Source organism: Onychomys torridus, chromosome 2, assembly GCF_903995425.1.
Source record: "Onychomys torridus chromosome 2, mOncTor1.1, whole genome shotgun sequence".
Taxonomy (NCBI): Eukaryota; Metazoa; Chordata; class Mammalia; order Rodentia; family Cricetidae; genus Onychomys; species Onychomys torridus.
The window spans coordinates 78,197,190-78,224,501 of NC_050444.1; the positions used below are offsets into that span (position 1 = coordinate 78,197,190).

The 27,312-nt window shown below is 46.7% G+C and overlaps 1 protein-coding gene across 7 annotated transcripts in view; it reads left to right on the top strand.

Annotated features, from left to right (window-relative positions):
• Palm2akap2 (PALM2 and AKAP2 fusion) overlaps positions 1-27,312 on the top strand; it is a 474,173-nt gene that overhangs the window by 424,178 nt on the left and 22,683 nt on the right. For 6 of the 7 annotated variants that reach the window (XM_036179073.1, XM_036179074.1, XM_036179075.1 and 3 more), the window contains one exon: positions 17,764-20,185. In XM_036179073.1, coding sequence (XP_036034966.1) covers positions 17,764-20,185 — 2,422 coding nt within the window. Of the gene's footprint in view, positions 1-6,568; positions 6,674-17,763; positions 20,186-27,312 lie in introns of those variants that run through there. The other variant, XM_036179079.1, reaches the window with a different exon arrangement.

Below are 27,312 nucleotides of genomic sequence, written 5' to 3' on the forward strand. Positions count from 1 at the left end.
AAGGATTCTGAGCAGACAGCAGTTCCGGCTGATGCTCATGTCCCGAATGGTAGAACAGTGCATGGAAATCTAAACCTTCTAGAGCCTTCTGCCGATTTCCTTGTATTCAGTGAACAGTTGCTCCACTCAGAGGCTACCTTTTCCTATTGGAAAGCAGTAGGTCTTTTTTGTTGGGTGTTTTTTCAACGAATCATTTCCGGCATTTCAAAAGCTGTATGTGATTCTTTTCTCTGGAATTGTGAGCGTTGCCTAAGGGAGGAGAAGGTTAAACCCATTTCATACCTACTGCCTGGTCTGTTTCCCATCCTTCCTCCCCGCTGAGATCTCCTATAGATCTGGGACCCTCCTACTGAGGGAGGAACTGACATAGGCATAGGCATGGACTGGCACTCACTTGGTGCTGGGTTTGGGATTGCCTAAGTAGTACAGTGTTGGTCGGTCTCAGTTCCTGCCTTCACTTTAAATGCTTAATTACACTAGTAGAAGGATGTAGCCTTTGCTTACAGAAGACTAGGTTTAGGAAGTCCAAAATATTCTTTTTGAAAGTTCACTGAAAACTTTGACATGTTTTACAAAAAACAGAGAGTTGACTTCAAATCAATGAACTTGGATGGGGTCGTGTGTGTGTGTGTGTGTGTGTGTGTGTGTGTGTATGTGTGTGTGTGTGTGTTTTAGGTGAGTGAGAAAGTTACTAGATTGATTTACTAGTGCTTTTAAATACAGAAGGGGGAAAGCCATCTTATTTTGAGAAATAATCTCACTATGGAGCCTAGGCTGGCCTTGAATTCATGATCCTCTTGCCTCAGCCTCCTAGGTGCCGGGATCACATGTGTGTGCCGTTGTACCAGCTAAATGTTATTATTTAGAATAATCAATTCTGCCTCTTTATTTGGCTGTTTGGATCTTGGGAAACTTATCAATGGGGGTTTCCTAAGACAGTCAGTGACATAGTTCATGAAATTAAATTCTGTGACATTTGACTCCCAGAGAAGAATTTAGTTACTCAGAGTATTGCACAACTTTTTCTGGGAAAGGGCAGCTCATGAAAGGGAAATGTCTATGGACAGCCTCAGTTGCTTATCTTCCATGAAGAAGGGAGATTGTATTGTCATGCAGCTGTGGAGAGGGGAGAGTCTGCTCCAATGATGGGACATACTCAAGAATTTACTGGACAGAAGTCCAAGCTGGATAACATCAGTTAATCTTGAGTCAAGGTCTCACTGTTGGATGAGTGAATCATAAAACAGAGATCAAGGGGAGAGAGAAATGGCTCACTGAGTAAGAAATCTGTCATGCAGTTGTGAGGACCTGAGTTCAAATCCATAGCATCCAGGAAGAAACTAGTCTGGTTACTCAGACCTGTAACCCTAGTGCTGGGGTGGGGGTCAGAGACCAGATCATCTCCAGGCTTGCTGGCCATTTAGAGCCCCTGTTTCATGAAAATACAGTATGGTGGAATGGGATAAAGCAGGACATACAAGTCCCTCCTGGCCTCTATACACATGCTTCGGCATCCCCTCTACTTTGTGGCACACATACATCAGATACACTCCACAGAAGCTTGTTACCTGTGCGCGCGCGCACGCGCGCGCGTACACACACACACACACACACACACACACACACACACACCACACACACTGGTAATTAAAGCCAGGTGTGTATCGTGTGCCTATATTACCAGTACTTGGGAGGTGGAGGCATGAGACTCATGAATTCAAACTCACTGTGAGCTGCTTCTGACCCTCACCCCTCCACCTCCCAAGTGTCAGTGTTACAGATGTGTGCCATGGCATCTGGCTCTGTCTGTGTTTTTATGTACTTAATCCTTCTTTCAGAAAGTAATAAATATACGCACATGTGAAGATCAGAAGGTCCAGTGAGGGATAAAGAAAAGAGGGTCACTTGGGTTTCCATTCCAAAGAAAATTATTGTTACCCGGAATCGTGTATGCATATACATGCCTGCATATATGCATATATAAAAATAAAAATTTATACAGTAAGGCACTGGTGACTTGTAGCCATTGTAAATAAAGCGTTTACAGGGAGCAGAATGAAATCCTTCCACCAAAGTGATAAAGTTCCACCAAGGGGTGTGTCTAAGGTCATCTTTCTTCCAGGGACTCAACTTCTCTCTCTGTAAAAGTATCCCTAACCCATTTTAGAGACCGCAGCCACTGGCTCTGCTGACTGTCTGTCTTTGTCTCTCCCTCCCTCCTTCCCTCTCTCTGTCTGTCTGTCTCTCTGTGTCTCTCTCTGTGTCTGTCACACACACACACACACACATACACACACACACACACACACACATCCTTACAGCCTAGACTGAATGATCTCACCTTTGCCCTCTGTTCATGCTGATATTGGAGAATTGTGGAGTGAATTTTGTGGGTTTACCCTGTTTTCCTTATTTTACAGACTAGAAAACATTGAATCCCAGCGAGGAGGGTCAACAACAGGTCTAGGGTTCCAAGGCAGCTTGTTGCTGGTATTGCTCATGATTTGAAGCTGTTCATTTTGCCTCTTCTGTGGTAGTATACTTCCCGAGTCTACCTCCCTCCCCACCTGCAGCCTGCAGAGGCAGAACTCTGCCTGATGGGTTGGGTTGTAGGCTCTAGCCAAAGCTCTGTTGTTGGCTAGCTGTTTGTCTCTGAGGACTTACACCGGAGTATGTGGTGGCCACCATGAGCTGGGGTGGGGGTTCCTCTTTTTAGAGGGATCTAATGAAAGACGGGCTAGAAGGTGACCAAGGGAATAGAGCACCCACCTGGCACCCACTGTTACGCAAATAGATGATTGCTGGGTCAACTGTCTTCAAACTTACCTGCTGGGTCATTTGCACTTGGCTTCTCAACTGTAGTGGTTGACACTGGCTGTCACCTCAGTCTAGAATCACCCTGGAGACAAACCTCTCTGGACATCTGTGAGGTGTGAAAACTTCCCCTCAGTGTGGGAGGCACCCTCCCAAGGCTGGGCTCTAGACGGAATGACAAGGGGAAAGCAGACTGAACACCAGCCCTCTGCTTTCACTGTGGACACAGTGTGGTCAGCTGCCTTCTGTTTGTGCAACCCTGACTTTTCCACGGTGAAGGGCTGTACCTTTGCGGGCAGAATAAATCCTCCCTTCCTTTAGCTTCTTTTCAAAGAAAGTAGCGAATACACCAGTCAAATGGGACCAAGATTTAAAATGGCTTCCATTTTCCCAGTGCGAGGCTCTCCCAAGATTGGGTTTTAACTCTTAAAGTGACAGTGTACATTTTACAAAATAAATTCAGAATATCCATCCCCAGCCTGTGCTGAGGCTGACCAGAGGACAAGGAGTCGTGAGTGGGTCCCTGTTGGACTTGCGAACATTTCTGTGTGGGGACTCGGTGGTCATCAATGGGTCATCTCAGTTCATACTTCTCAAATCCACACCTAGTTATCCCTTTTCATTTCTCACCTAACCTCTGAGGATAAACCATTTCTTAACAGTGACTTTTCCACTGGGTTTTGTTTTGTTTTTCTAAGCTCTGACCTCTTTTTTGTTTATGTTTTTGTTTTTGTTTTTGTTTTTCGAGACAGGGTTTCTCTGTAGCTTTGGAGCCTGTCCTGGACTAGCTCTGTAGACCAGGTTGGCCTTGAACTCACAGAGATCTACCTGCCTCCGACTCCCGAGTGCTGGGATTACAGGCGTGTGCCACCACCGCCAGGCGCTCTGCCCTCTTTTTGCAGCTGGGCAGTGTGTGTGCGTTGTATGAATAACTGCATAGACTCGTGTGTGTGTGTGTGTGTGTGTGTGTGTGTGTGTGTGTGTGTGTGTAATATGAGTGCATGAGCATGTGTGTGTATATTACTTTGATGGAACTACACTGATAAGGTACCACCCTCAATAGCTAAGCAGCAAACATTCACACTTTCATAGTTGTAGAAGTCAGAAGTGCAGGCAGCAGGGTGTGGGTGTCCTCCCAGTTGGCTCATTCTGAGGATTCAGGAGAGCCTCTTTTTCAGGCCTATCCTCCTGGTTGATGAATGGTTATTTCTCTGTATCCTACTCACCTCTCTGTGTCTGAATTTCCTCTGGTCTCCCTGGATTGGGCCCCACCCTTATGACCTCACTTGAACTGCCTACTGCTATTGTTACTATTACTATTGTTATTTGTAATTGCTCAAATCATAAGCCAGGCTTCTGGGTACTAGGGCTTTGGCATAGGCATATGAATCTGTGGGAAGGACATAACTGAAGCCCATGAGTATGCACATTGTATGCTCATGCATGAACAAGTGTGCATTTAGTGAGCTGTTGCATCCAATGAACCAATGGTAACCAATACTGATCCTTCATGCCTAAGTAGATGAGTGGCGTTCCTTGTTTCTTGGTGTGTGATTTTCCCACCTCATCTTACATAAGATCGCTAAGTGGTGTCTTGAAATGCCTTCAGCTATACAGCAGAACATTCCAATTATTCCAAAGGGCCCAAGAGTTCCCCAAGAACTCCAGTATCAGGCTTCAAGAAATTTCCCCATCTATCCAAATGTTAAGCACATAAAAAAAAAAAAAAGTCATTTAGATGTTATAAATACTTGTAGGGAAGATTTTAACTTTCCTGTCAGAGGAAGCCTCTACGCACCAGCTCCATCCCCTCTGGCTGTTTCTTCCTTGACCTTAGTGCACAGGAGGAGCCCAAGAGGTCTGTGTTGCTGGCTGATTTGCAGGCCACTGGGAACCCTGCCTGCCGTCTGGGGGCTGTTTACTCTATCATCAGAACCAATTGCTCTCAGCTGACCCCAGACCAGCTGGCCTCTCATGACCATGAAGCCTTGATGTTCTTTTCCCACCCAGTTTACTGTAAACCTGGCGTTTGTCTTTCTCATTAAAGAAAATGAGTTCATCATGGTGTTGAATTGACTTGGGATTCTGACTCACTTTCCAAGCAGCCAGAGACTCAGCTAGGCCCTGAATTTTTCCAGGTCAATCTGCAGTTCCAGGGAATGAGATGAGCAGGACCTGGAGGCAGGGTTTGGAGCCAGAGGGTCTCCTCAGACACTGCTCCAGGATCCTTACTGGAGCTGTGAAGTCTGATTCTGGCAGAACAAGCCAGGGAACCAGCTGCATTTGGCTCAGGCACCTCTACCCAAGGCAAAGACTGCTCTTTTCTTGGTCAGCTATGGGGTGGTTGTTAGGACTCAAACTTGGAGACAAATGGCTCAGTGAGGTGCCTAGCCGGTTCTTCCAGCATCCCTCAGTCCCTAAGGGCTAGGTAGTCCTCCTGGTTGGCACACCCCGCCCCCTACCCAGAACTCTCCAGCCCAGGGGCTGGGCAGCTACTTGGGAGGCTGAGGAGAATCACGAGTTCAAGGTCTGCTTAGGCTGCAAAGTGAGCTCAGAGTCAGCCTGGGTAATTCAGTGAGACCCTGTCTGGAATTTAAAAACGACAGGAACAATGGAAGGGTTGAGAGTGTAACTCATTGGTAGAACACTTGCCAACTATGCGCAAGGCCCTGGGTTGTATTCTTAGCACCCACAAAAGCGAATGGATTCATAAGTAATGAGTAGATGCCATTAAATAACACAGAGAGTGCTTGTCAGATAATGTGGAAAGTAAGACATTGACTATCACATTGTATGCTGGTTGTTTTCTGTCAACTTGACACAAACCTAGAGGTATCTGGGAAGAGGGAGTTTTAATTGAGAAAGTGCGTCACATTGGCCTGTAGGCAAGTCAGTGGAGCATTTTCTTGTTTAATGATTGATGCAGGAGGGCCCAGCTCACTGGAGGCAGCGCCATCCCTGGGCAGATGGTCCTAGGGCATGTAAGAAGTCAGACTGAGCAAGCCACAGAGAGGAGGCCAGTAAGCAGCACCCTCCCTCTGTTAGTTCCTGCCTGGGGTTCCTGCCCGCCTTTCTCAGTGGAGTGTGACCTGAGAGTTTGAAGTTGTAATAATTTTTTTCCTCCCCACGTTGTTTCTGGTCATGGTGTTTCATCAGAGCAACAGAAACTCTAACCAAGACACGTTCATTGCATATACTGTCTGGTCTCCGTTCTATTAAACACTCATTTCTGGTACTCATTTTTCTTTGACTGTCTCTGTACAAGTGGTCCTGAAGGGTTTGTAGTGTTTGGCCCGGTGTGGTGATGGCACAGGCCTTCAACCTCAGCTTTGAGGGAGGAGAGGCAGGAAGAGTTGGAGGCCAGCTCTGTCTACATAATGAGTTTCAGGCCAGCCAGGATTGCACAGTGAGACCCTGCATAACAGAATAAAAAAGGCTGTAGTTTCGTCCGGAATCCTTCAAATGTTTGCACTCCATAGCGCTGGCCTATCTCCGAGTTTCAAAGAAGCAGCAATAACAGATCCCATCAGCACCTCCAGGCTCTTGCTCTTCTGCTCAGCCCTGGAGGCCGACAGAGGCCACTAGCATTGCCTCTGGAAGGAAAGCCACTGCCCTCCCCGCCTGGGCCGACTAGGGAGGAGCCAGGCTTCTCTGAAGGGGACTAAAGTCCTTCTTGGTGTGAATGGCCTTTTAGGGAACAGAGGGAGGGCCCGCGGTGACATCACAGTCTCCAGTCCGGAGACTCCTAAGGAATTTGTCCCGGCTGAGCCAGTGTGAGCGTTGGAATCCGTCTGGAGAAAGAGGCGGTTCTGACTGCGGGGCTTGGAGGCGCGCGCCCTGGACTGCTTCTCTGGGCTGGGTAAGATACATCTGCTGACCGATCTCATGGTCCTTTGCTTTCTGATCTGGAAGGAGAAAGTTCTCTTGATCTTCGGAGGAGGAGGGAGTCAGGGTCTGGATTGTATTGCTGTGTGCTGGAGGCCTCATCTGATGCCTGGTGGGCCGCTGAGCACTTACTGCGTCTCTTTTTCTTCCTTTCGAATCTTGTCACGCTCCCAGCCTTGGTTCTAAGAGGCCGAGAAAATGCTGCATACGCAGACCAAATCTGCATGTGTGGCAGAAAATGCTTTAAAGACCCCGTGTGAGCGAGTCTATGAGAATTTGTGTGCTTTTCCTTTCCACTAGAGAAAGCTGCCTCCGCCTTGGGACCCTGTGACTCTGGTAACTAGTTCTCTAGTTGTCTTGTATCTGTTGGAGGAACCCAATGCTGAATTCTACAGCCAGCCTTCGTTTCCATAGTATGGGGTTAACCGTATTCAAAGCGGGGCTTGGGACTTTGTTCGTGGAGGTTCTGTGACATTCTGGGATACCCTCCCCAGGCCCTGCTCCTAGACGCAGACCCATCTCTGTGTGCACAGGCGGCTGGCTAGACTCCCCCACCCCTAGCACCGTGTTCTTTTCTCTGGACTCATCTCATCAGAGTGGGTTCTGCTGGGTCCACTGTGGTACTCAGCTTTTCTTCCAGTCATCGACCAGTTGGCTAGGCAGGAACCCAAGACTCAGAACTACTTAAAAGCAAGAGAGCACTGGGTGGTGGCGCACGCCTTTAGTCTCAGCACTTGGGAGTCGGAGGCAGGCGGATCTCTGTGAGTTCAAGGCCAGCCTGGTCTACAGAGTGAGGTCCAGGAAAGCTAAAGCTACACAGAGAAGAAAGAAAGGGAAACAAAAAACAAAACAAAACAAAGCCAAAAACAAACAAACAAACAAACAAAAATGGCAAGAGACCTGTAGCTAAATTAGAAAGAACTAAACTAGGTGTGTTTGTGTCTGCTGAATTTGTTACTTAAAAAGTTCAGGCTGCAAGGGCCAAGAGTTCCTTACGTAGCCTTGCTTTATTCCGGGGGTGGGACTTCCTTCAGAGTAGCCCCAGGGAGAAGTCTTGAGAGAGCCTTTTCATCTTATTCATGGGAACCTGGAGCTAGGGGCCAGTCTCAATGGTTCCTGTAAGGAGTCTCCAAGGGAGAGAAAGAAAGCACCCTTCGGGGCCAGCAAGACAGTGTATGCCTGTCATCCTAACTCTTAAAGGCTAGGCCAGAAGACAGATAGCAGGTTTGAGGCTAGCCTGGGCTACAAAGTGAGACCCTGTCTCAAAGGAAGAGAAAAAGAAGAAACAGCTCTTTTAGTAGTGGCCTCAGCAAACGCAACAACTTCCTTTTCGTCCCTGCCCACTCCTCAGCCCACCACACACGTCTCCAGTTTCTTTCACAGAAAGCCCAAGCTGTAAATGCGCTAATCAAACAGCATCTTAACATTCTCCAGATGTTAGATGTGCAGCCTGACAGTCTGGTTTTCCAGCCTGGCTGGAAGTGGGAGGGTCGTTATTAACAGGGCAGGCTGTGGTCCAGAAGCTCCCTTACCGTAAAAGTTCTCCATGTGAACATGAGCCAAGACACAGGTGACTTTGCTCCCTGTTCATGGTTTCTAGAAGTGTTTTTATCCACTTAGAGCTCCACCTGAGAACGACAGGAAAAGGGATGCCTAGTGATTGCTGTTCAGACCAAGCCCACTGAAGCTCTCTTAGGGGGGGAAAGGCTGGGCCTATTTATTCAATGGGATTGGAACTTCTAGCCCCAAAGAGTTGGTGTTTCACTACAAGAACTGTGCCCCCTCCTCCCCCCAGGTCATAATAAGCTGTGATGGTTTTCTGGCAAGATGTCTTAGAGAGGGAAAGACGCCCAGGCATTGTTAGTAATAGCCCCTTTCAGGGGTCATAGCAATGACCTGAGCTTTCCTGGTCTAAATTTAGCCTGCAGCTGCCTCAGGAAGGTTTGGGGTCTGCAGTCTGGCTGCCTGCCTTCCTTCAGCTGGGAGCTGGGGGAGCTGATCTCTGTCAGGAGTGGTTTGCCGTCTTGTTTCCCACAGTCAACACAAACCGGTAATTGCACGGGCCGGAAGCCATCTTTGCTGGGAGGTGGAAAAGGAAAGGGCTTTCTGGCGTGGAATGTGGCCCCTCGGCTGTACTTCCCTGAAGTAGAATTAACAAAGCCTAGTATTCCTGTTGTGCGCCTTCAAGGGGGTGTGGACTGGCGGCTCAGTCCTAGCCTGAGCTGTGTCCCACCATCTGCAGCACACAGGATCACAGGAGCTGCGAGCCACACACCCAGGACCTTCCATGGGCTCAGCTCTCTTTGTAAACTCCTGGCGGCCAGCATCATTTGCACCGCGCAAGAAGGTCCAAAGCTTCCCGTGGTTGCTGAGGCTCTTGATATCATCATGTTGGGCCTCTTGTTCTTTTTATATGAATGGGGACTCCATCTCCCTGAGGCTACCAGATCCTTTCTTGGGAGTGGGCCATCGCTTCACAGCTCTGGGGACACTCCTTAGCCTCAAGCAAAGATGTCACCGTGAGGGAATCTCAGGCTGGGCCTCTTGAATGACAGCAGTCTTACCGAACAGTGCTTAACCTCTTCAGCCCATATCTCCTCCTTCAGACCCTATTGCTTTCCTCTGTATAGACTCCCCTACTTGGAGCTCTATCTGCTTCCTCCAGGGCTGATGACATTCGGCTGGGAAGGGGTCCTAGGCAGCAGCCAGGTTGCATCACCTCAGATTGGTACTTGTGAAGGAGGCATCTGAGTTCACACAGTTAAGAGTCTGGAAACAACCATCCTCAAGGCAGGCACGCATGGCCTGAAGAGCCAGTCCTTTGCTATGTAGCAACTGTGCCCTGCTTACCAAACATGTGACTTATGCAAGCCAGGGAGGGTAAGAAGGGGGACAGAGCTGTCTTTGATTTCCCAGCTATGAGGAAGTTTTATTCTATAACCATGCCTCTGTTCCTAGGCCAGCAATGAGTGCATATTTTTGATGGAACTTAAAAATAACTGGATTAAAGGATCAGGTCACCTATTACCTGGGGAAAAGCATTTCTAATTTAACTGTAGTGGCTGTAGCAGGAAGTAATCTGGGTTATTCAGAACTGAGAAACCTGGCCATGCAGCAGGCACCTGGTGTTGGAGCAATTTGGGTCACACTGTGCATTTAGGCTAGGAGCCTGGGTGGTAGTGGTGGGCCAGACGCCATCAAGAGGACACATACCTGGTGGTTAGTGAGGAAATGGAGTCACTGTGAACAGAGCAGACATTTGAAGTGCTGGAACTTAAACAACTACTCCTTAAAAAAAATAAGATGACTTATTCTTTTCATCTTATGTATAGGTAAGTTATCATGTGTGTAGTAGCCCTTGAGGCCAGAAGAGGGTGTTGGATCCCCTGGAACTAGAGTTTCAGATGGTTGTGAGCCACCATTGGGAGCTAGAAACCCAACTAGGTCCTCCACAAGAGCAACACATGTTCTTAACTGCTAAGCCATTTCTCCAGCCCACTTTTAAATATTTATAGTTTAATCATGTGTATGTGGAGAAGGGTATGTGCTTGTGAGTGTAGATGCCATAGGAGTCCAGAAGAGGGCGTTGGTTTCTTTGGAGCTGGAGGTACAGGTTGTTCTGAGCCTCTGGGTGTAGGGGCAATGAAAGAGCAGTATGTACTCTTATCAATGAGCCATCTTTCCAACTCCTGCTCCTTTGGAGAGGTTTGCTTTGGCTCATGCTTTGAAGGGATATAGTCCATCATGACAGAGGAGACATGATGGCAGGATGGACTTGGGGTTTACAACATCTGGAGTCTGAGGCTGCCCAATCACTTCTGTGTATATTAAGCAGAGTAAAGGGCTGGAGGGATAGCACAGCAGTTAAGAGCACTTGTTGCTCTTGCAGAGGACCTGGGTTTGGTTCCCAGCACCTGTGTGGTAGCTCACAACCATCCCTGACTCCAGGTCTCAGGGATCCAAGGCCCTTTTCTGAACTTTTCAGGAACTTCATGCACACGGTGCACATATACTGAAGGCAAAGACTCATATACATAAAAGAAATAAATTTTCCTCCTCCTAGAAGCAGAACAGAGAGAGAGAGAGAGAGAGAGAGAGAGAGAGAGAGAGAGAGAGAGAGAGAGATGTGGATGCCTACCTGGCTTTTTGTCTTTTTAATGTAAGCACCAACTTTTCTTTTCCTTGTAGTAAAGTGCATCTTTCTGGTGTGTGGCCTGCTGAGGAAAGGCACTTCCTCCTAGATCTTCCTGAGAATGGTGTGCTCAGCTGCAGGTCCAGGTAGAAAGAGCATGCTGCTGTCCATTGCCTGGCTGGGCTGGGGTCAGCCATCAGTGTTAGTTATTTAAGCGGCGCTAGGAACAGGTCCCGAACACGACAAAACCACAGAAGAGTTTTATTAAAGAGGATAGAGGTGACAGGCCTGCGTGAAACACACGTGGGTGAGGAGATAAGGGGGCTCATGCAAGATGGCACCGGCTTTTTAAAGGTTGGGCCGCGCATGCGTACAGGGACTCCTGTGGGTACTCCAAGCATGCGCGTAGATTACATGGCTGCACGCACGCTTTACACAACCACATAAGGCCACAGAGTCCTGGTCCCTCGAGATGTCTGACCCGGAGACGGCTATTCTGAACCGGAAATAGTTAGGCGGTCCGCCGGGCAAGCCCAACCGTGTGGACATGTAATCTCTATCAATCAGTGTTGTGTTTTCTGTGCAAACTAGACAGGTTTCTAGGTTCTTTTTCTCTTTTTAATATTTTTTAAAGATTTATTTATTATGTATACAGATGGTTATGAGCCACCATGTGGTTGCTGGGAATTGAACTCAGGACCTCTGGAAGAGCAGTCAGTGCTCTTAACCTCTGAGCCATCTCTCCAGCCCGGTTTCTAGGTTCTTACGTATGCCATTGACTGTGGCATGGGTAGGAGTCGTGGTCATCTCACCCCTGAGAAGTTGTCAGCAGAAGCAGAGCTAGCCCAAAGGGCCAACGCCTCAACTGCCATGTTACATCTCCAACTGGAGGGCCCCCGCACATAGAACTCCAGGAGAAAAGCAGAAGTTACATCTCCAGGGAGTCTGCCTTCATCTGGATAAAAAAAAAGAAGTAGTGACTTTTTTTTACATTTATTTATCTTTATTTTATGTGCATTGGTGTGAAGGTGTCAGATCCCCTGGAACTGGAGTTAAAGACAGTTGTGAGCTGCCACGTGGGTGCTGGGGATTGAACCTGGTTCCTCTGGGAGAGCAGCCAGTGCTCTTAACTTCTGAAGGCATCTCTCCAGCCCCCAAGGGGTGACTTTTAAGCCCGAAGTCTGAGTTTAATTTCACCTAAGGAGATTCAAGGTAGCAAGGATCGAAGACAAAAGCAAACAGATACTCTTTCACCCTGCCCATTCTTCATGACCTTTCCCATGTCATTCTGGAAGCCTCCTGTCATATTGGAGGAAAACCTTTTGACACATTGGGATAAAATTAAGCAGAGCTGTGACATTTACTGGCCAGATGTGATCTTAGGGAAATGTCTTCTCTATTTCTCTAAACCACTTAATTCCGAAGTCATAAAATAGTGAAATCTCTTTTTCAACTTAAAACAGAGAGGCCTGGGCTTCTGTGTATCAGCTGAGGACACATATGAGTGTATACTGTGGCTTGCTAAGACCTAAGACTGATGTTAATTATATGGCACTCAGTGTGCCCACAGGACAGGCTTACTGTGTGACCTCACTCGTGCCAACATTTCCATGGCTACTTAAGCACTGAGGATGGACAGGCTCTGTTTTCTACAAGTGATCCTTGTACTGGTGTTTTCTACATACCTGGGAGGGATCCAACCCAGGGCTTTCCCTGTACCACATTCTGCCACTGAGCTACACCCCTCAGAGCATCCAGTGCATCCTCAGGATTTGATTCTGCTTTAAGAAATTACACTAATTGTGTTAGTCTCTCTCACTGTGTAGCTCTGGCTGTCCCAGAACTCAAAATGTAAACTGCCTCTGCCTCCCAATTGCTGGGTATTAATTTTGTTTTTAATTGATTGTGTAAGTATGTTTGTGTGTGGATATGTGCATGGGAGTGTAGGTGCCCACAGAGGCCAGGAGAGGGTATCAAGTCCCCTGGAGCTAGAGCATTGTGAACATCTTACCTGTGCACTGGGAACTGAACTAGGACCTCTGCAAGAACAGCAACTGCCCCTAACTGCTGAGCCATCTCTCCAGCTCCCAAGATTTGACTGTTAAGGACATTTTATGAATATTTTCTGCTGGCTTTAGCAACAAGTAACATTTCCCAAATGTGTTTAAAGTAAAATAAACACTTAAGGGTCTGATGTGGGGGAGGGCTTGGGAGAATAGAAGTACGTTTGGTTTGACATTCTGGGTTGATTCCTTTAATTTCTTCATGTTACCACTTTTTGTTCTGAAAATCATAATGCAATGCAAGTCTCTTCTCAAGGAAGTCAGTCTCCTCTGAGAACGAAGTTAATATTGGTCATTTGCACTTTGATGTAAAATTGCTTAAAAGCAAACATTTTTTAACATTTACATTAACCATTTTACCATTTTCACAATGCAGTTTAGATACCTCTTTTCTAAGTTTAATTCTCAAAATATTCGAGAGCTTACCAAGGAGTTGCATTTGCAGGAGAGCTCAAAATTGGCTTGTATAAAATACCTGACAGGATCCTTACCGGAAGACCCAAGACTGACTCCAAGGCTTAAATCTTGGAGTTGTAAATTCTGTTAAATTGATACGCTTGACTGTTGGACTTTTTTTTTTTCTTTTTTGATAAACAATGACAACTTTAGATGCAAAGGGATTACTTGGCTAAAAGCAGGTTTGGAGCCAAATTCTAGCACTCACACTGACATTTATTAAGCAAACAATATAAAAATAGCTGTAAAATCCTGATCTGGGACTCTCACAGAAGCCTCAGCTTTCTAAGGCCCCAAGAAGTTCACACTCCAGTTTTCTTAAGGGGGATGTCGTAGTTTTGCATGGGATGGATTTTGTTACCATGTTAAACACCCCATGTCCTCTGAAACCAAGGTTGGAAACCAGATTTTTAGTTCTCAGACCTCAAACACTAACAACCCTGAGGCTCTGCAAGCCAGGACCAACCTGGGGTTCACATTATTCATGCAAGGGTCAGGGGAGTCTCCAGTCCACACAGATGGTGGCTTCATCCCCAGACAGAGGTTCCCCCGACTTTACCCATTTCTAGCATTCATTATCCTAATAGACAAGCCACTGATTTCTCTAATGGTAACCCATTTCTCATTTTAATTATTGCCAATTAGCAAATCCTCTGGAGTCTGCAGGGTTCAAGGAAGCGGGAAGTGCTGGAGGAAGCCACCTTTGTAGTGTGGGATTTCTAAATGTCCTCAGTTAGGATGGCTGTCTGCCCCTGGAATGCAACTTAGATGCATTTCAGAAGCACACAGCTGCATTATATTATATTGCCTTTGCCCAAGAATTCCAGAGTAAATTGCAGACATCCTCACCAGCTGCTGGCTAGTCTGGGAAGCCAGTTGGAGGGCGGATATTATGTACCATGGTATTAAGACTCTACCTGGAGGGTTGTCTGGGGCAGGCAAAAGATCACCCACAAGCCCTTAGCACCTTACTTTTTCTTTGACCTCAGAAAACCCCACTTGGTGGTTTTCCACATCTCTTTATTACATTAGAGGAGATCACCTGTGGAATGATTTTCTAGTCAATGTCAGGGTTGTGCGTTTTATCTGAAACTGGGCCTGGAGAAAATTCTGGTTCTTCCCTTATCTTCAAAGGGAGCAGTAAGCATTGGCTGGTTTCTCAAATTAGGCCAGGGTGGCTGGTGGCTAGCAAGCCCAGGAACCCTATCTTTGCATCCCCAGCACAGGGATTACAAGCATGTGCTACCACAGCTGACTTGTTCACATGGGTTCTGGGGCTCATACTCAGGTCCTCATGCCGGCTCCATACTGACTGAGCCATTTCAAACCCCTGTGTTTTGTGTTTTTTTTTTAAATCTCAATTTAACAGATGACAGTAGACATAGTTGTCATTTCTAACTCAAAGCCCATATATTTTTTTTTGACACAGCCAAAATATACTGCCAAATGCTCTTTTCAGATTTTCAACATTTCATATCCAGCCGCTTCCAGTTCATGAAGCATTCCTTTGTGAACTAGATAGAATTTCTGAATTCTGGAAAGAGCTGTCAATGGAGCAGCATGGCAGGTGCCCTTGAGCTGTGAAGTGCTGTGGAAGATAGGCCGCTGGGCGCTCGCTCCTGTTTTAGGGACTAACCGGGGCCCCAGCAGAGTCAAGGGCTTCATTTGGCCTTGCTCTATGTAAACTCTGGAATAAACTTGTGCTCCAAAGGCAGCATGGGAAATCCAATTTTTCTTCAGGACAGAGCTTGTCACCAGACTCTTAAAATACACTTCCTGCCTGTTTGATGAGTGCATCAGTGAGTAAAATACCTTTCAGTTTCTCTGTCTTCCTTCTCAGTTGCTATGAGGGGTTTCAGCAAGCCGTGACTTTTTTTTTTAACTTTATTGTGTTCCCACTAGCTTCTTCTCATTTCTCACTTTTCCTTCCTAAAGTTAAAGAGAGAGAAGGGACATTCTGCTTCTCCTGTAGTTCATCACTGGCTAGCCGAAGCTGGAGTGACTCTCAAAGTCCATCCCCTTCCCTGCTTGCTCTGCCTGCTCTGTAATCACTTTCCACCAAGTGAGCCAGCTTTAGCCCACGTGGGCTGGAGTTACATGTCTGCCAGGAAGTTTCTGCACTGAAAAATTCTGTAATTTTTGTTTTAAACTCCCGCCACCCAGTGCTGGAGAGTGGACCTAGGGGTCCCATGCATGCTGTACTCAAACCCACAGAGATCAGCCTGTCTGTGCCTCTCAAGTGCTGTGAATAAAGGCGTGTACCACTACAACTGGGTAAGGGTATATATAATAGAAAATTAAAAAAGAAAATTCTTCCTTCCTTCCTTCCTTCCTTCCTTTCTTTTCTTTTCTTTTCTTTTCTTTTCTTTTCTTTTCTTTTCTTTTCTTTTCTTTTCTGTTTGTTTGTTTTTGAGACAAGGCTTCTCTGTGTAACAGCTCTGGCTTTCCTGGAATTCACTCTGTAGACCAGGCTGGCCTGGAACTGACAGAGGTCACTGCCCCTGCCTCCCGAGTGCTGGGATTAAAGGCATGTGCCACCACTGCCCAGCCCATTTTCTTATGAATCACAGATTGATATATATAGAAAACATTTCAGAAATGGCCACTGGCCACTAGCTCTTTAAAGCACCAGGCAGCTGAGGAGGGTTGTGTTATGCAGTCCTGGTTATAGTGTTTGTAATGTATACAGTTGATTGTAGCCATGGCAGTGGGGAACTGTAGCTTGTGAGAAGCCAGCAATCTACTGCTTTCTAGTATATATTATGGAAAGAGTCCCTAAAGTTTCTTATCTCCAGAATAGTTGCATTATATCTGACCAAGAATCATTTGTCTTTGAGAAGAAAAGTAGTTCTGCAGAAAGACCATCTTTACATCCTTGGGGGTGCCTGGGAATAGTCTCATCAGAAGCCTGTGATAGACTGTGATGGCTATACATTAACCATGCAATGTCTTCTACTTTAGTTTTTATTTCATTGTACATTTCTATTGTGTGTGTGTGTGTGTGTGTGTGTGTGTGTACACGCATGTGCATGCACATACATGCATACCTCAGTGTGCATGTGGAGGTCTGAGAACAACTAGTGAGAGCTGGTTCTCTCCTTCTACCTTGTGGATCCCATGGATAATTTGGGTCCTTGGACTTGATGGCAGGTGCTTTTACCTGCTAAACTATCCTGCTGACCCCCTCTTCTCCTTTAGAAGATAAAGTTTTGGGCTGGAGAGATTGCTCAGCGGTTAAGAGCACTGACTGCTCTTCTAGAGGTCCTGAGTTCAATTCCCAGCAAACACATGGTGGCTTGCAACCATCTGTAATGAGATCTGGTACCCTCTTCTGGCCTGTAGGGACACATGCAGGCAGAATACTGTATACATAACATAATAAATAAATAAATCTTTAAAAAAAAAAAAGAAGAAGATAACGTTTCCAAATGAAGCTTGTCTATATTAAATCCCGAGTGCACAAAATGGGATCTGTAAATGTGAGAGGTCTAGTGGTCAGGTCAGGTTTCTTTTGTGTTTCTGTGGCAAAACACCCTGACCAAAAACACCCTGACCAAAAACACCCCGACCAAAAACACCCCGATGAAAAACACCCTGACCAAAAACACCCTGACCAAAAACACCCCGACCAAAAACACCTTAGGGGGAGGAAAGGGTCTGTTGGGCTTTCAATACTAGATGATAGCCCATCACTGAGGGAAGTCAAGGCAGGAACTCAAACCTGGGCCTGCTTGCTAGTCCACACAACATTTCCTCCGGCCAAGGAACTCACTTCACAGTCAAGAAGTACAGCAGAAATCCTGGAGGACACTGCTCGTTGGCTGGTTCAGAGCCTGGCTTATAGTCTGTTAGCTTTTTTTATATAGTTCAGGCCCATCTGCATAGGGATAGCACTGTCCACAGTGGGATGGGCCTCCTACATCAGTTAACCAACAAGATAATCCCCCACAGACATGCCCATAGGCCAATTCTTTTATTGTGGCTCTCCACTCAGAAGATTCTAGACTCTATCAAGTTGACAGTCAAAGCTAGCCAGGAGAGTTAGGCACGTGTCAGCACACAGAAGGGGTATTTAGAGGATTATTAGAAGAGAGATCTCTATTCAAAAGAAAAAAAAGTGGGGGCTGGAGAGATAGCTCAGAGGTTAAGAGCACTGAATGCTCTTCCAGAGGTCCTGAGTTCAATTCCCAGCACCCACATGGTGGCTCACAAACATCTGCAATGAGATCTGGCGCCCTCTTCTGTATACATAATGCATAAATAAATCTTTAAAAAAAAAAAGATAGAAAAAAGGAAAAAAGTGGCTGCTGCTGTTCTTTCCCGTTTCCTTTGTGTTATTTATGAATGAATTTCTTTGCATCTGTATCCAAAAATGAGCACTTAACCCTTACTTGTGCTCTCTCCTTATTCTAGAAGCCTCCCCAGCTTTCTGAGGATGCTAACCAGCTGAGAAGCAAGCGAGACAGCTGTGGTGACGTTCCCCTGGAGCCTGCTACCACCTCTCTCTCCCCAGATCATCAAAACATGGAAATTGAGGTGTCAGTGACAGAATGTGAAAGTGTACCTGGAGTCACCTCTACCCCCCATTCCAAGGACCACTCCTCCCCTTTTTATTCACCCTCACACAATGGCCTCCTCACTCATCACCATGAGTCCTTAGACAATGATGTCGCCCGAGAGATCCAATATCTAGACGAGGTGCTGGAGGCCAACTGCTGTGATTCTTCTGTGGATGGAACTTACAATGGAATCTCCTCCCCAGAGCCTGGTGCAGCCATACTGGTGAGCGGCCAGGGCTCACCTGCCTATACACCTGCCCACTCAGCTACCCAGGCAGAACCCACTGAGGAAGCATCTGGCAGGCAGGTGCCTCCTCACATTGAGCTCAGGAGAAGCCCTTCTGACACCATGGCTGAAGGAGAAAGAGCCAATGGACACTCCACTGACCAGCCCCAAGGCATGCTGGGGGATGGCCTGCAGGCACCTGCCAGCCCCAGCTCCTCCACCAGCTCCCACTGCTCCTCTCGAGACGGGGAGTTCACGCTCACCACGCTGAAGAAGGAGGCCAAGTTTGAGCTGCGTGCCTTCCAGGAGGACAAGAAACCCTCCAAACTCTTTGAGGAGGACGAGCACGAGAAGGAGCAGTTCTGTGTGCGGAAAGTGAGGCCCTCCGAAGAGATGCTGGAGCTGGAGAAGGAGCGGAGGGAGCTCATTCGGAGTCAGGCTGTGAAGAAGAACCCTGGCATTGCCGCCAAGTGGTGGAATCCCCCCCAAGAAAAGACTCTTGAGGAACAGCTGGACGAAGAACATCTGGAGTCCCACAGAAAGTACAAGGAGCGTAAAGAGAGAAGGGCACAGCAGGAACAGCTGCAGCTGCAGCAGCAGCAACAGCTGCAGCAGCAACTGCCCCTGCCCCAGCTCTGCACCACCCCAGCTTCTCACGAACATCTAGATGGCATTGAACGCACCAAGGAGGATGTCGTCACTGAGCAGATTGACTTCTCTGCTGCACGTAAGCAGTTCCAGCTGATGGAGAATTCCAGGCAAACGTTGGCCAAGGGCCAAAGCACCCCAAGGCTGTTCTCCATCAAGCCTTTCTACAAACCACTTGGATCCATCAACTCAGACAAGCCGCCAACTATCTTGCGGCCATCTGCTGTCGGGGGTCCTCTGGAAGACAGTAGCACACAGGCAGCCAAGGGGCAGAAAGTGTCCTATGTATCTGAGAGCCAGTCTGCAGGAGCAGGCCCAGGTAGCACTGCCACTCAGGGAAAGGAAGGGCCATACAGTGAGCCTTCCAAACGTGGGCCCTTGTCTAAACTCTGGGCAGAGGATGGAGAGTTCACGAGTGCCCGGGCCGTTCTTACTGTAGTCAAGGATGAAGATCATGGGATTTTGGACCAGTTTTCAAGATCCGTCAATGTATCTTTGACCCAAGAGGAGCTAGACTCAGGTTTGGATGAGTTGTCAGTGAGGTCTCAGGACACCACTGTCCTGGAGACCTTGTCCAATGACTTCAGCATGGACAACATCAGTGACAGTGGGGCTTCCAACGAGACACCCAATGCCCTTCAGGAAAACTCGCTGGCTGATTTTTCTCTGCCTCAGACTCCCCAGACAGACAACCCCTCAGAGGGAAGAGAAGGGGTCTCCAAGTCATTCAGTGACCATGGTTTCTATTCTCCCTCCTCCACTCTGGGAGATTCCCCATCAGTTGATGATCCCTTGGAATATCAGGCTGGGCTACTGGTACAGAATGCCATTCAACAAGCCATAGCTGAGCAGGTGGATAAGGCTGAGCCACTCTCCAGTAAGGAGGGCTCAGAACAGCAGGGACCTGAAGCAACAGCTGAGGAAGCCAAAAGCCAGGCTTCCGCCTCTGAGAAACCCCAGAGCATGTTTGCACCACCTCAGGTGTCCTCTCCCGTTCAAGAGAAAAGGGATGTATTACCAAAGATCCTCCCTGTGGAGGACAGGGCACTCAGGGAAAAAGGGCCCTCCCAGCCACTGACAGCTGTGCAGCCCAGTGGGCCAGTCAACATGGAAGAGAGCAGGCCTGAAGGAGGCTATTTCAGCAAGTACTCGGAGGCAGCCGAGCTGAGAAGCACAGCCTCCCTCCTGGCTACTCAAGAGTCTGATGTCATGGTTGGGCCTTTCAAACTGAGGTCGAGGAAGCAGCGGACTTTGTCCATGATCGAGGAAGAGATCCGAGCAGCCCAGGAAAGGGAAGAGGAGCTGAAGCGGCAGAGGCAAGTGGCGCAAAGCATCCCGAGCCCCAGGGCCAAGAACGCCCCATCGCTGCCTTCTAGAACCGCCTGCTACAAGACTGCTCCAGGTGAGTGACAACCACATCCTGTGCCCAGGTGTCACACAGAGCGACTGCTGCTTACACGGTTCTGTGGGGAGCCTCCACTGTGCCTGTGGCCGGAGGATTCAGCAACAGAGGTGTTAGGGTGTCCACTGCAAGGATGCCAAGCTGAGGTGGTGGTTGATGTTTCTCAGTGGATACCAGGGCTCCTTGCCTCTCAGTCTGCCTTGTCTTGATTTATTGTATAGATTCTTTTATTTCTCCCCCACTGGAGGGCTGCTTCTTGGCCAAGTGTGGTAGAATGGGCCCATGTGCTGTCTGTGTCTTCAAGTCAGTGACGGGACCTTCAAAAATTAATTTGGGGAATGTATTCCACCAACCCCTTTTGGGATGCTGGCTTTCTTCCCGGCAGTGATGGTCATGACTTGGGGTTGCAGACTGCAGATACTCTGTCCATCTTCTTGTGGTTAGGTTTGGCTTTCTTTACATGATCACAGCCAGTTACAAACCGTGCAATGATAGACCATATATAAGGTAGTGATCTCGTAAGATACCACCCAGTGTGACAGTGTAACCATCTTGGTTTCTAAGTTTACTCTGTGATGCTCACACCATGAGATGACCTAACAGTGTCTTCCTCAGACATTTTCTCAGAATGGTCCCCCAACCTCCCAAGCTCAGACTATACACATGTATACTCTGAAATTAGGGTATTTCTACCCATTCTCGTCCATTTAGAAAAGTGAAGTCACTACAAGCAAAAGGACCACGTTGAATCTCCTTTCGTTGTTTGGGCATCCCTTTTTTTTAATTGTTGGTATAAATGGCTGGTATCAATTAGGGCAATACTGTGGATGCCACTGTGGCTAACAATGTGACCAGAAGCATTTGTTTCCCATGTGGATATGATAGCAATTGGGGATCTGCTCATCTTATGTTAGAGATGTGCTTCTCTGGGTGTGGTCAAAGCTAGTCCATGCATTGTTATGGTTCATGCTGAGATAAGCTCAGACCTTAGAAGAAAGCATCCTGAAACCTAAGTGTGGGATTACGTATTTTACAGTGGATTGATGGGGAAACTGATCCTTCATCATAGACAGTTTAAGAAGCACAACCTTAAAGTATAATTACTGTTTAACTTGGATCATTGAGATCTTAGTTCCTTCTTATTGACACTTGACTTCCATCAAATCTACAGTGGTACAGGAATCACTCTTTATCATCAACCTTTAAATTCTGAGGTAATCTCAAACCTAAAGGAGAGTTCTCAAGAAAAGTATTCTGGGCTGTTTGAGAGTCACTTGGCACCACGATGCCCTAATGCCCGAGTTTTGTAGCCCACCCCTCGCATTGGGTCTCTTCAACGCTTCCATATGACTACATTTCACCTTTAGCAGGGGAGGACCACCAAATTGATGCTCCTTCTTCACAGTGCCTAAGCAAGTTGCACATGGCATTAACTCGTTCCAGAATGGGCAGATCTTAGCTTTGACCATTCAGTATGACTTTTCATCACTTGATTAAGGGGTATCTGTAAGGCTTCTCACAGAGAAACTAGGCTTTCCTTTCGTAATTAATACGTATTTTGTTTAGACACATTTGACTCTGGATTTTTTTTTAATCCTACTTCTTATCAGACTTGAAGTCTAGGATTTGTGTACATCAGTACGGTGTCATGGAATCCCGTTACATTCAATAATTTCCTATCATACGTCTTGTTATTTTCATCCTCGTTTTGTTTCGGTATAGCTATGGGAATGCCCTCCCGGCCACTTTCTCGACTTTTTGAGAAGCGGTTGTTCTTCCAGCACTGCCTTTCTTTTAGTGATCGCACAGTGCTCCACTTTATCCTGTACTTGCCCAGCCTTGAAATCAGTCTTAGAGCAAAGAGCGCTTCTTCTCTTACTGAGGAGCAGGAAGGATACATCAAGATCGGCATGCGCATTAATGCTGGATTATTAGTGCTCACGGGCAGCCTCAACGGACAGAGTTGGAGAGTAAACATCTACCTGTATGTCTATCTTATTTATTCATCTGTCATCTGTTTATCTGTCTGTCTGTCTATCTATCAATCTGTCTATCTAGGAAACCATGTGTTAATGTAGATATCTTTTTAAAAAAATTGGCGAGTGTGTGTGTGTGTGTGTGTGTGTGTGTGTGTGTGTGTGTGTATGCGTGTGTGTGAAAGAGAGAGAGAGACACTGGGTGTGCTTGTGTCATGGTGTACATTTGGAGATTAGTAGTTACTTTCAGAAATCAATTCTCATCTTCCACCTCATTGAGCAGGCCCATGTTCCTGCACCTGGGCTGTGTACCCCAGGCTAGCCAGTCTGCAGTCTTCCCTGTGATTCTCCCATCTCTACCTTCAGTCTCTCACTGTAGGGGCACTGGGAATACAAGTGTGCAATACTGCATCTAGCTTTTCACTTGGGTTCTTGGGATCTGAACTCAGATTGTCAGGGGTGCATGATCAGTAATGTAACTCACTCAGGGATCTTTTAATTCTGATTTGATAGAGTTGTTCACATTTGTCATAAGGATTTCTTCCCCGGGGAGACAAACAATTCCTATTCCCTCTTTATAAGCTCCCAAGGTCACCCATGAGTTTGTTGAGCTTATTTAAAGAGCATGGGTGCAGGGTCGCTTACAGGAGCATATTGACCCCAAAGCTGCCACACTGAATGAAGTCTTTGCCACACTTCTCCGTAGCTGAGCAAATGGAGCTCTTCCTTTGGTCAGCCTTCCCCATCCTATGTATTCTAGAGACTCCTGAGGCCTGGAGGCTGGGTGCAGAGTTGCACACAGATGCCTGGAGGGACAAGAAGGAGTAGGGGGAGCTCAGGTGAGGGTTTAGTGCCCCTCCCCACCCCCTCTTTCTCCGAGCAAACAGTCAGCACCCACTGGTGATGGTCTTCTGCAAGCAGGTCCAGCTTGTCTGATGCAGGTGGCGGGTGTTTTGTTTAGAGGACCATGTTCTACAAAACACTTCTTTCCAAAGTTACAGCTTCCTTCTCCATACTTTCAACTTCTTGTCATCAATGTTATTTGTGTGAGCTCTCTAGCAACACTGTGGAACCACATTCCTATTTTCTTCATTAAATTATGTACTAGTATTAATTTCTAGGTGACTACCATTGTCCGCGCCCCCCACCCCCCATTCTGTTTACCTTTCTTGGTAAAGAGACCCTGTTCATGTCACTGCTGTCCCTTGTCCACCTTGGTCTGACTCACGGTGGCTCCTCCCAGCTTCTTCAGGCATCATATATATTTTTTTTAAGCACCACCTTATGACTCTTGGACTGAGTTGTTCAGGAAGGAAAGGGAAGGGAGGTGGGGGAGGAAGAGTACAGAGATTTCCTTGATGGGTTTTTAATTCCTTCTGGTCCCAGGCCAGGGCCAACTGAGTGCTTAAGGCAAGAAAACTGTCAGGGAAAGTTTTTTTGTCAGTGGTTAGCCACAAGAACTTGGCTTTTCCTGACAATTCTCAGTTGTCAAGTTCACTTGAAATTGTTTGGGGCTGAGAGCTGGCTTGACTCGGATGGCAATTGAGCATCCCGTCCTGGAGAAAAGTCTTTGTACCACTTGACTTTAGCCCCATCGTGGGAGCTACTGCACAAGCAGGTGATGGTGATACCCAGAAGTTGGCAGCCTCGCTGACGGAGGGACAGTCTGTGAGTGTCTTGGTTCTTTCTGCTTACATGGAAGGCAGGTACCATGGTTCTCTCACAACCACCAGTTACAACCTACTCTGCCTAACACCCCTCCCCACCCCCATTGCATTATTTCATTATAAAACCTTTTCTAAAATCCATATGGTCGATGGACAATTTGGTCCACTATAACAAAACACCTTGGGCTGAATAATTTATAAACCATAGACATTTATTTCTTACAATTTTATAGGCTGGGATGTCCAAGATTAAGGTGATAGCAAGGACCCATATCCTGGTTTATAGATGGAACCCCCTCTTGATGTCCTTATGGGGTGGGAAAGAGGAAGACAGCTAGGTCCCTGTGGCCCTTTCATAAGGACATTAATCCCATACATGTTGACTCAGTCTATCTCCTCCCCAAGGCTCCCTCCTAAAAGCAAACATTGGTACCTACATTTCAATGGAGGCATGAGCTTCCCAAATAGCAGACCATGGCAAGGGGTATTTTGGATTCTCCACTCAGTTTCTCAATGGAATTACCCACCATATTTACCTCATTTTCCTTCTGCTGCATGAATAGTGCAGGACACAACATGCTGCTATTTGTCTGGATCCCCACCCGATGTGCTTGTCAGGCTTCCCTACTAAGATTGGGCTTCCCTATAAGAAGCCAAGGTCCCAGTGTGTTTGCCCCTTGACCTACAGCAACCTGCTCTAGAACCTTCTTCTGTGTGGATGCTGATCTCCTTCATGTCTTATCCACACAGCATTCATTTTAGTCCCTTTAAGAAGATAGTAATTGTCAGGTATGATGCCCACCTCTAATCTCGATACTCAGGAGTCAGTAACAGGAGGATCTCTATGAGTTCGAGATCAGCCTGGAATACAGAGTGAGTTCTGGGATAGTCAAAGCTATGCTATGTAGAAAGATCCTATCTAAACAAACAAACAAACAAACAAACAAACAAACAAAAGGGCCAGGCAGTAGTGGTGTACGCCTTTAATCCCAGTATTCTGGAGGCAGAGGCAGGTGGATCTCTGTGAGTTCCAGGACAGCCAGGGCTGTTACACAAAGAAACCCCTTCTCAAAAAACCAAAAAAAAAAAAAAAGGACAGTGATTTATCTGAGTGCGTTCTGCCTTCTGCTCTGGTCTTGTTATAGCATGATGCACACCGACCCCGTTCCTTCATATTTATTGCCAGCATATGCAGGAAAGACACTTCTGCTTCCTAGAATTACAACATGGGGAGAGGAACCAAAATGTAAGTGAATAAAAATTCACTTTTCTTTCTTTCCATGCCTGGAAACCTCTGGAGTATTGCTTGACCAGAAGGAAGCTGACACATTACTCTGACATTACTCTGGCAAGTTGTGGGTTAGAACTTCTGGCTCTAACATGGGTTTTATGAATGAAAGATTGCTAGGTTTCTTCTGCACCGCTTCATGTTTCCTGCCAGAAGTGACTCAGTTGGTTTTCTGTGTAATTCAGATCAGATTAATGATATTAGGTGATGAAAAAATAATGACTTACTCCTTATCTGGTAGAAATCGTGCTAGCCACATGCTGAATCCTAAGACCGTAAGCAGATGAAATCCACTGGGTGTGCTAGAGAAAGAGATGCACAAGCTTTTCCCACTGTTAGCTAAAAAAAAAAACTCCACCAGCTAGGTATTGAAAGATGTTTGGAAGGTGTTTTCCAGGTCTACTCTCCTTCATAAGAGAGTGGTCAAGGTGTATAATTCCATCTGCCTGGGAGGCTGAGGCAGGGGATCTCATGTTCAAAGCCTGTCTGTGCTAGAGTGAGCTGGAGGCTGGTTTGGGCAGCTTAACAAGATCCTTTCTCAAAATAAATAAGGAAAGGGCTGGGGGAGTTCAGTGGTAGAGCACTTGCCTAGCATGCACAAGGCCATAGGTTCAATTCCCATACCTTAAAAAGGAGAAAAAGAAAGGAGAAGAAAAAAGAAGCCCCTTGATAGGTGTATGAGCCAGATTTGAAGGGAAACCCATATATTAGGGTAAAATACCCTGGAGGAGAGAATGGGGCGTGTGTACCCAAACATCTTGAAAAACTCAGGTGATAATCAAGGGCCCCTTAAAGGCTTTGCATATTGTGGATGCCAACAGACAGATCTCAGTGCCTGTATCTATTATTAGGTACCTGGGTTTCACTTCTAGGTTCTAAGAATGTGGGGGAATTCAGGGAGGTGATGAGCAACTTTGTTTTCTTTGTTCAGTTTTCACACCAGATATTGACTTGATACAGCAAGCTGGATGGTTTTCAAGGTGAAGTGGTATATCATGGGGAGTGGTTTAAAAAAAAGTAGATGTCGAGCCCTACTGCTTGGAGTATCTGCCCATGTCTCTTAATAGTAGGATGATAGGATCATTATACACCTTGCCGATAATGAGATGTGGACAGGCTTAGTGACATATGTCTGAAATTCTAACGCTCAGGAGGCTGAGATGGGAGGATTACTGGGTCAGCCTGAATAACATAATAAGAACTTGTCTCAACATGCACCCCCAGCCAAAGTAAAATTTAGAGGGAGCATTGCTGTCAGTTTGGATTATAGTTTTGCATGAACTGATTATTACCTTGATATAGAAAGTATTAACTGAGTTGTTACCCTTCCTCCTTATTATCAAATCTTCAAATATCCTAAAGGAAAATTGTAGACAGAAAAAGTACTGACGAATGTTAGAATGGTACCTACGCAGTGGAGCCCCGTGGCTTGTTCTGTGCTTCTTAAAAGAGCCAGAGGAGGCCAAGCTTCACTGCCCCGCTAGCAGCTGCTGGGGGATTTTCGAAACTGTAAGTGGAAGAAGGCTCTCCACCGGGAAATAGGGCAAGCCCAGTTTAGAGAGCTCAGAGACGTCCAGCTGGCTGTGTGAAGCAGCATAAGCTTTATGTGGAATGTCCAGCAGGTGCTTGGCATCCATTGCTCTGTTTCCTGAACATTCTTTGCCGAGTAAATCTAATCATGCTAGCTGCAACTTAACAAGACCTTAAAGCAGTATGCAATATTAGTTACTTCGTTCATATTTTCTCATGTGTCGTGTACTCCTCCCAGCGGCCCTTATGATACCAGTGATATGAAGACATGAGGCTATACGCACAGATGTGTCCATATGGATGTGTGCACACACACATACACATAAACATTCTTTTTTTGAGACAAAGTCTTACTCTTAGTTCAGGCTGCCCTGGAACTCTCTTCTGTCTCTGTCTCTGTCTCTCTCCTCTGTCTCTGTCTCTGTCTGTCTCTGTCTCTGTCTCTGTCTCTCTCTGTCTCTCTGTCTCTCTGTCTCTCTCTCTCTCTCTGTCTCTCTCTCTCTCTCTGTCTCTCTCTCTCTCTCTCTCTGTCTCTCTCTCTCTCTCTCTGTCTCTCTCTCTCTCTCTCTCTTCATCCATTCATCTATCTATGTAGTTCTAGGCTATCAATGGCCTATGTGTGTGTGGTTTGCCGGCAGAGGTGAATGAAGCAAAGCTACCCTGGTG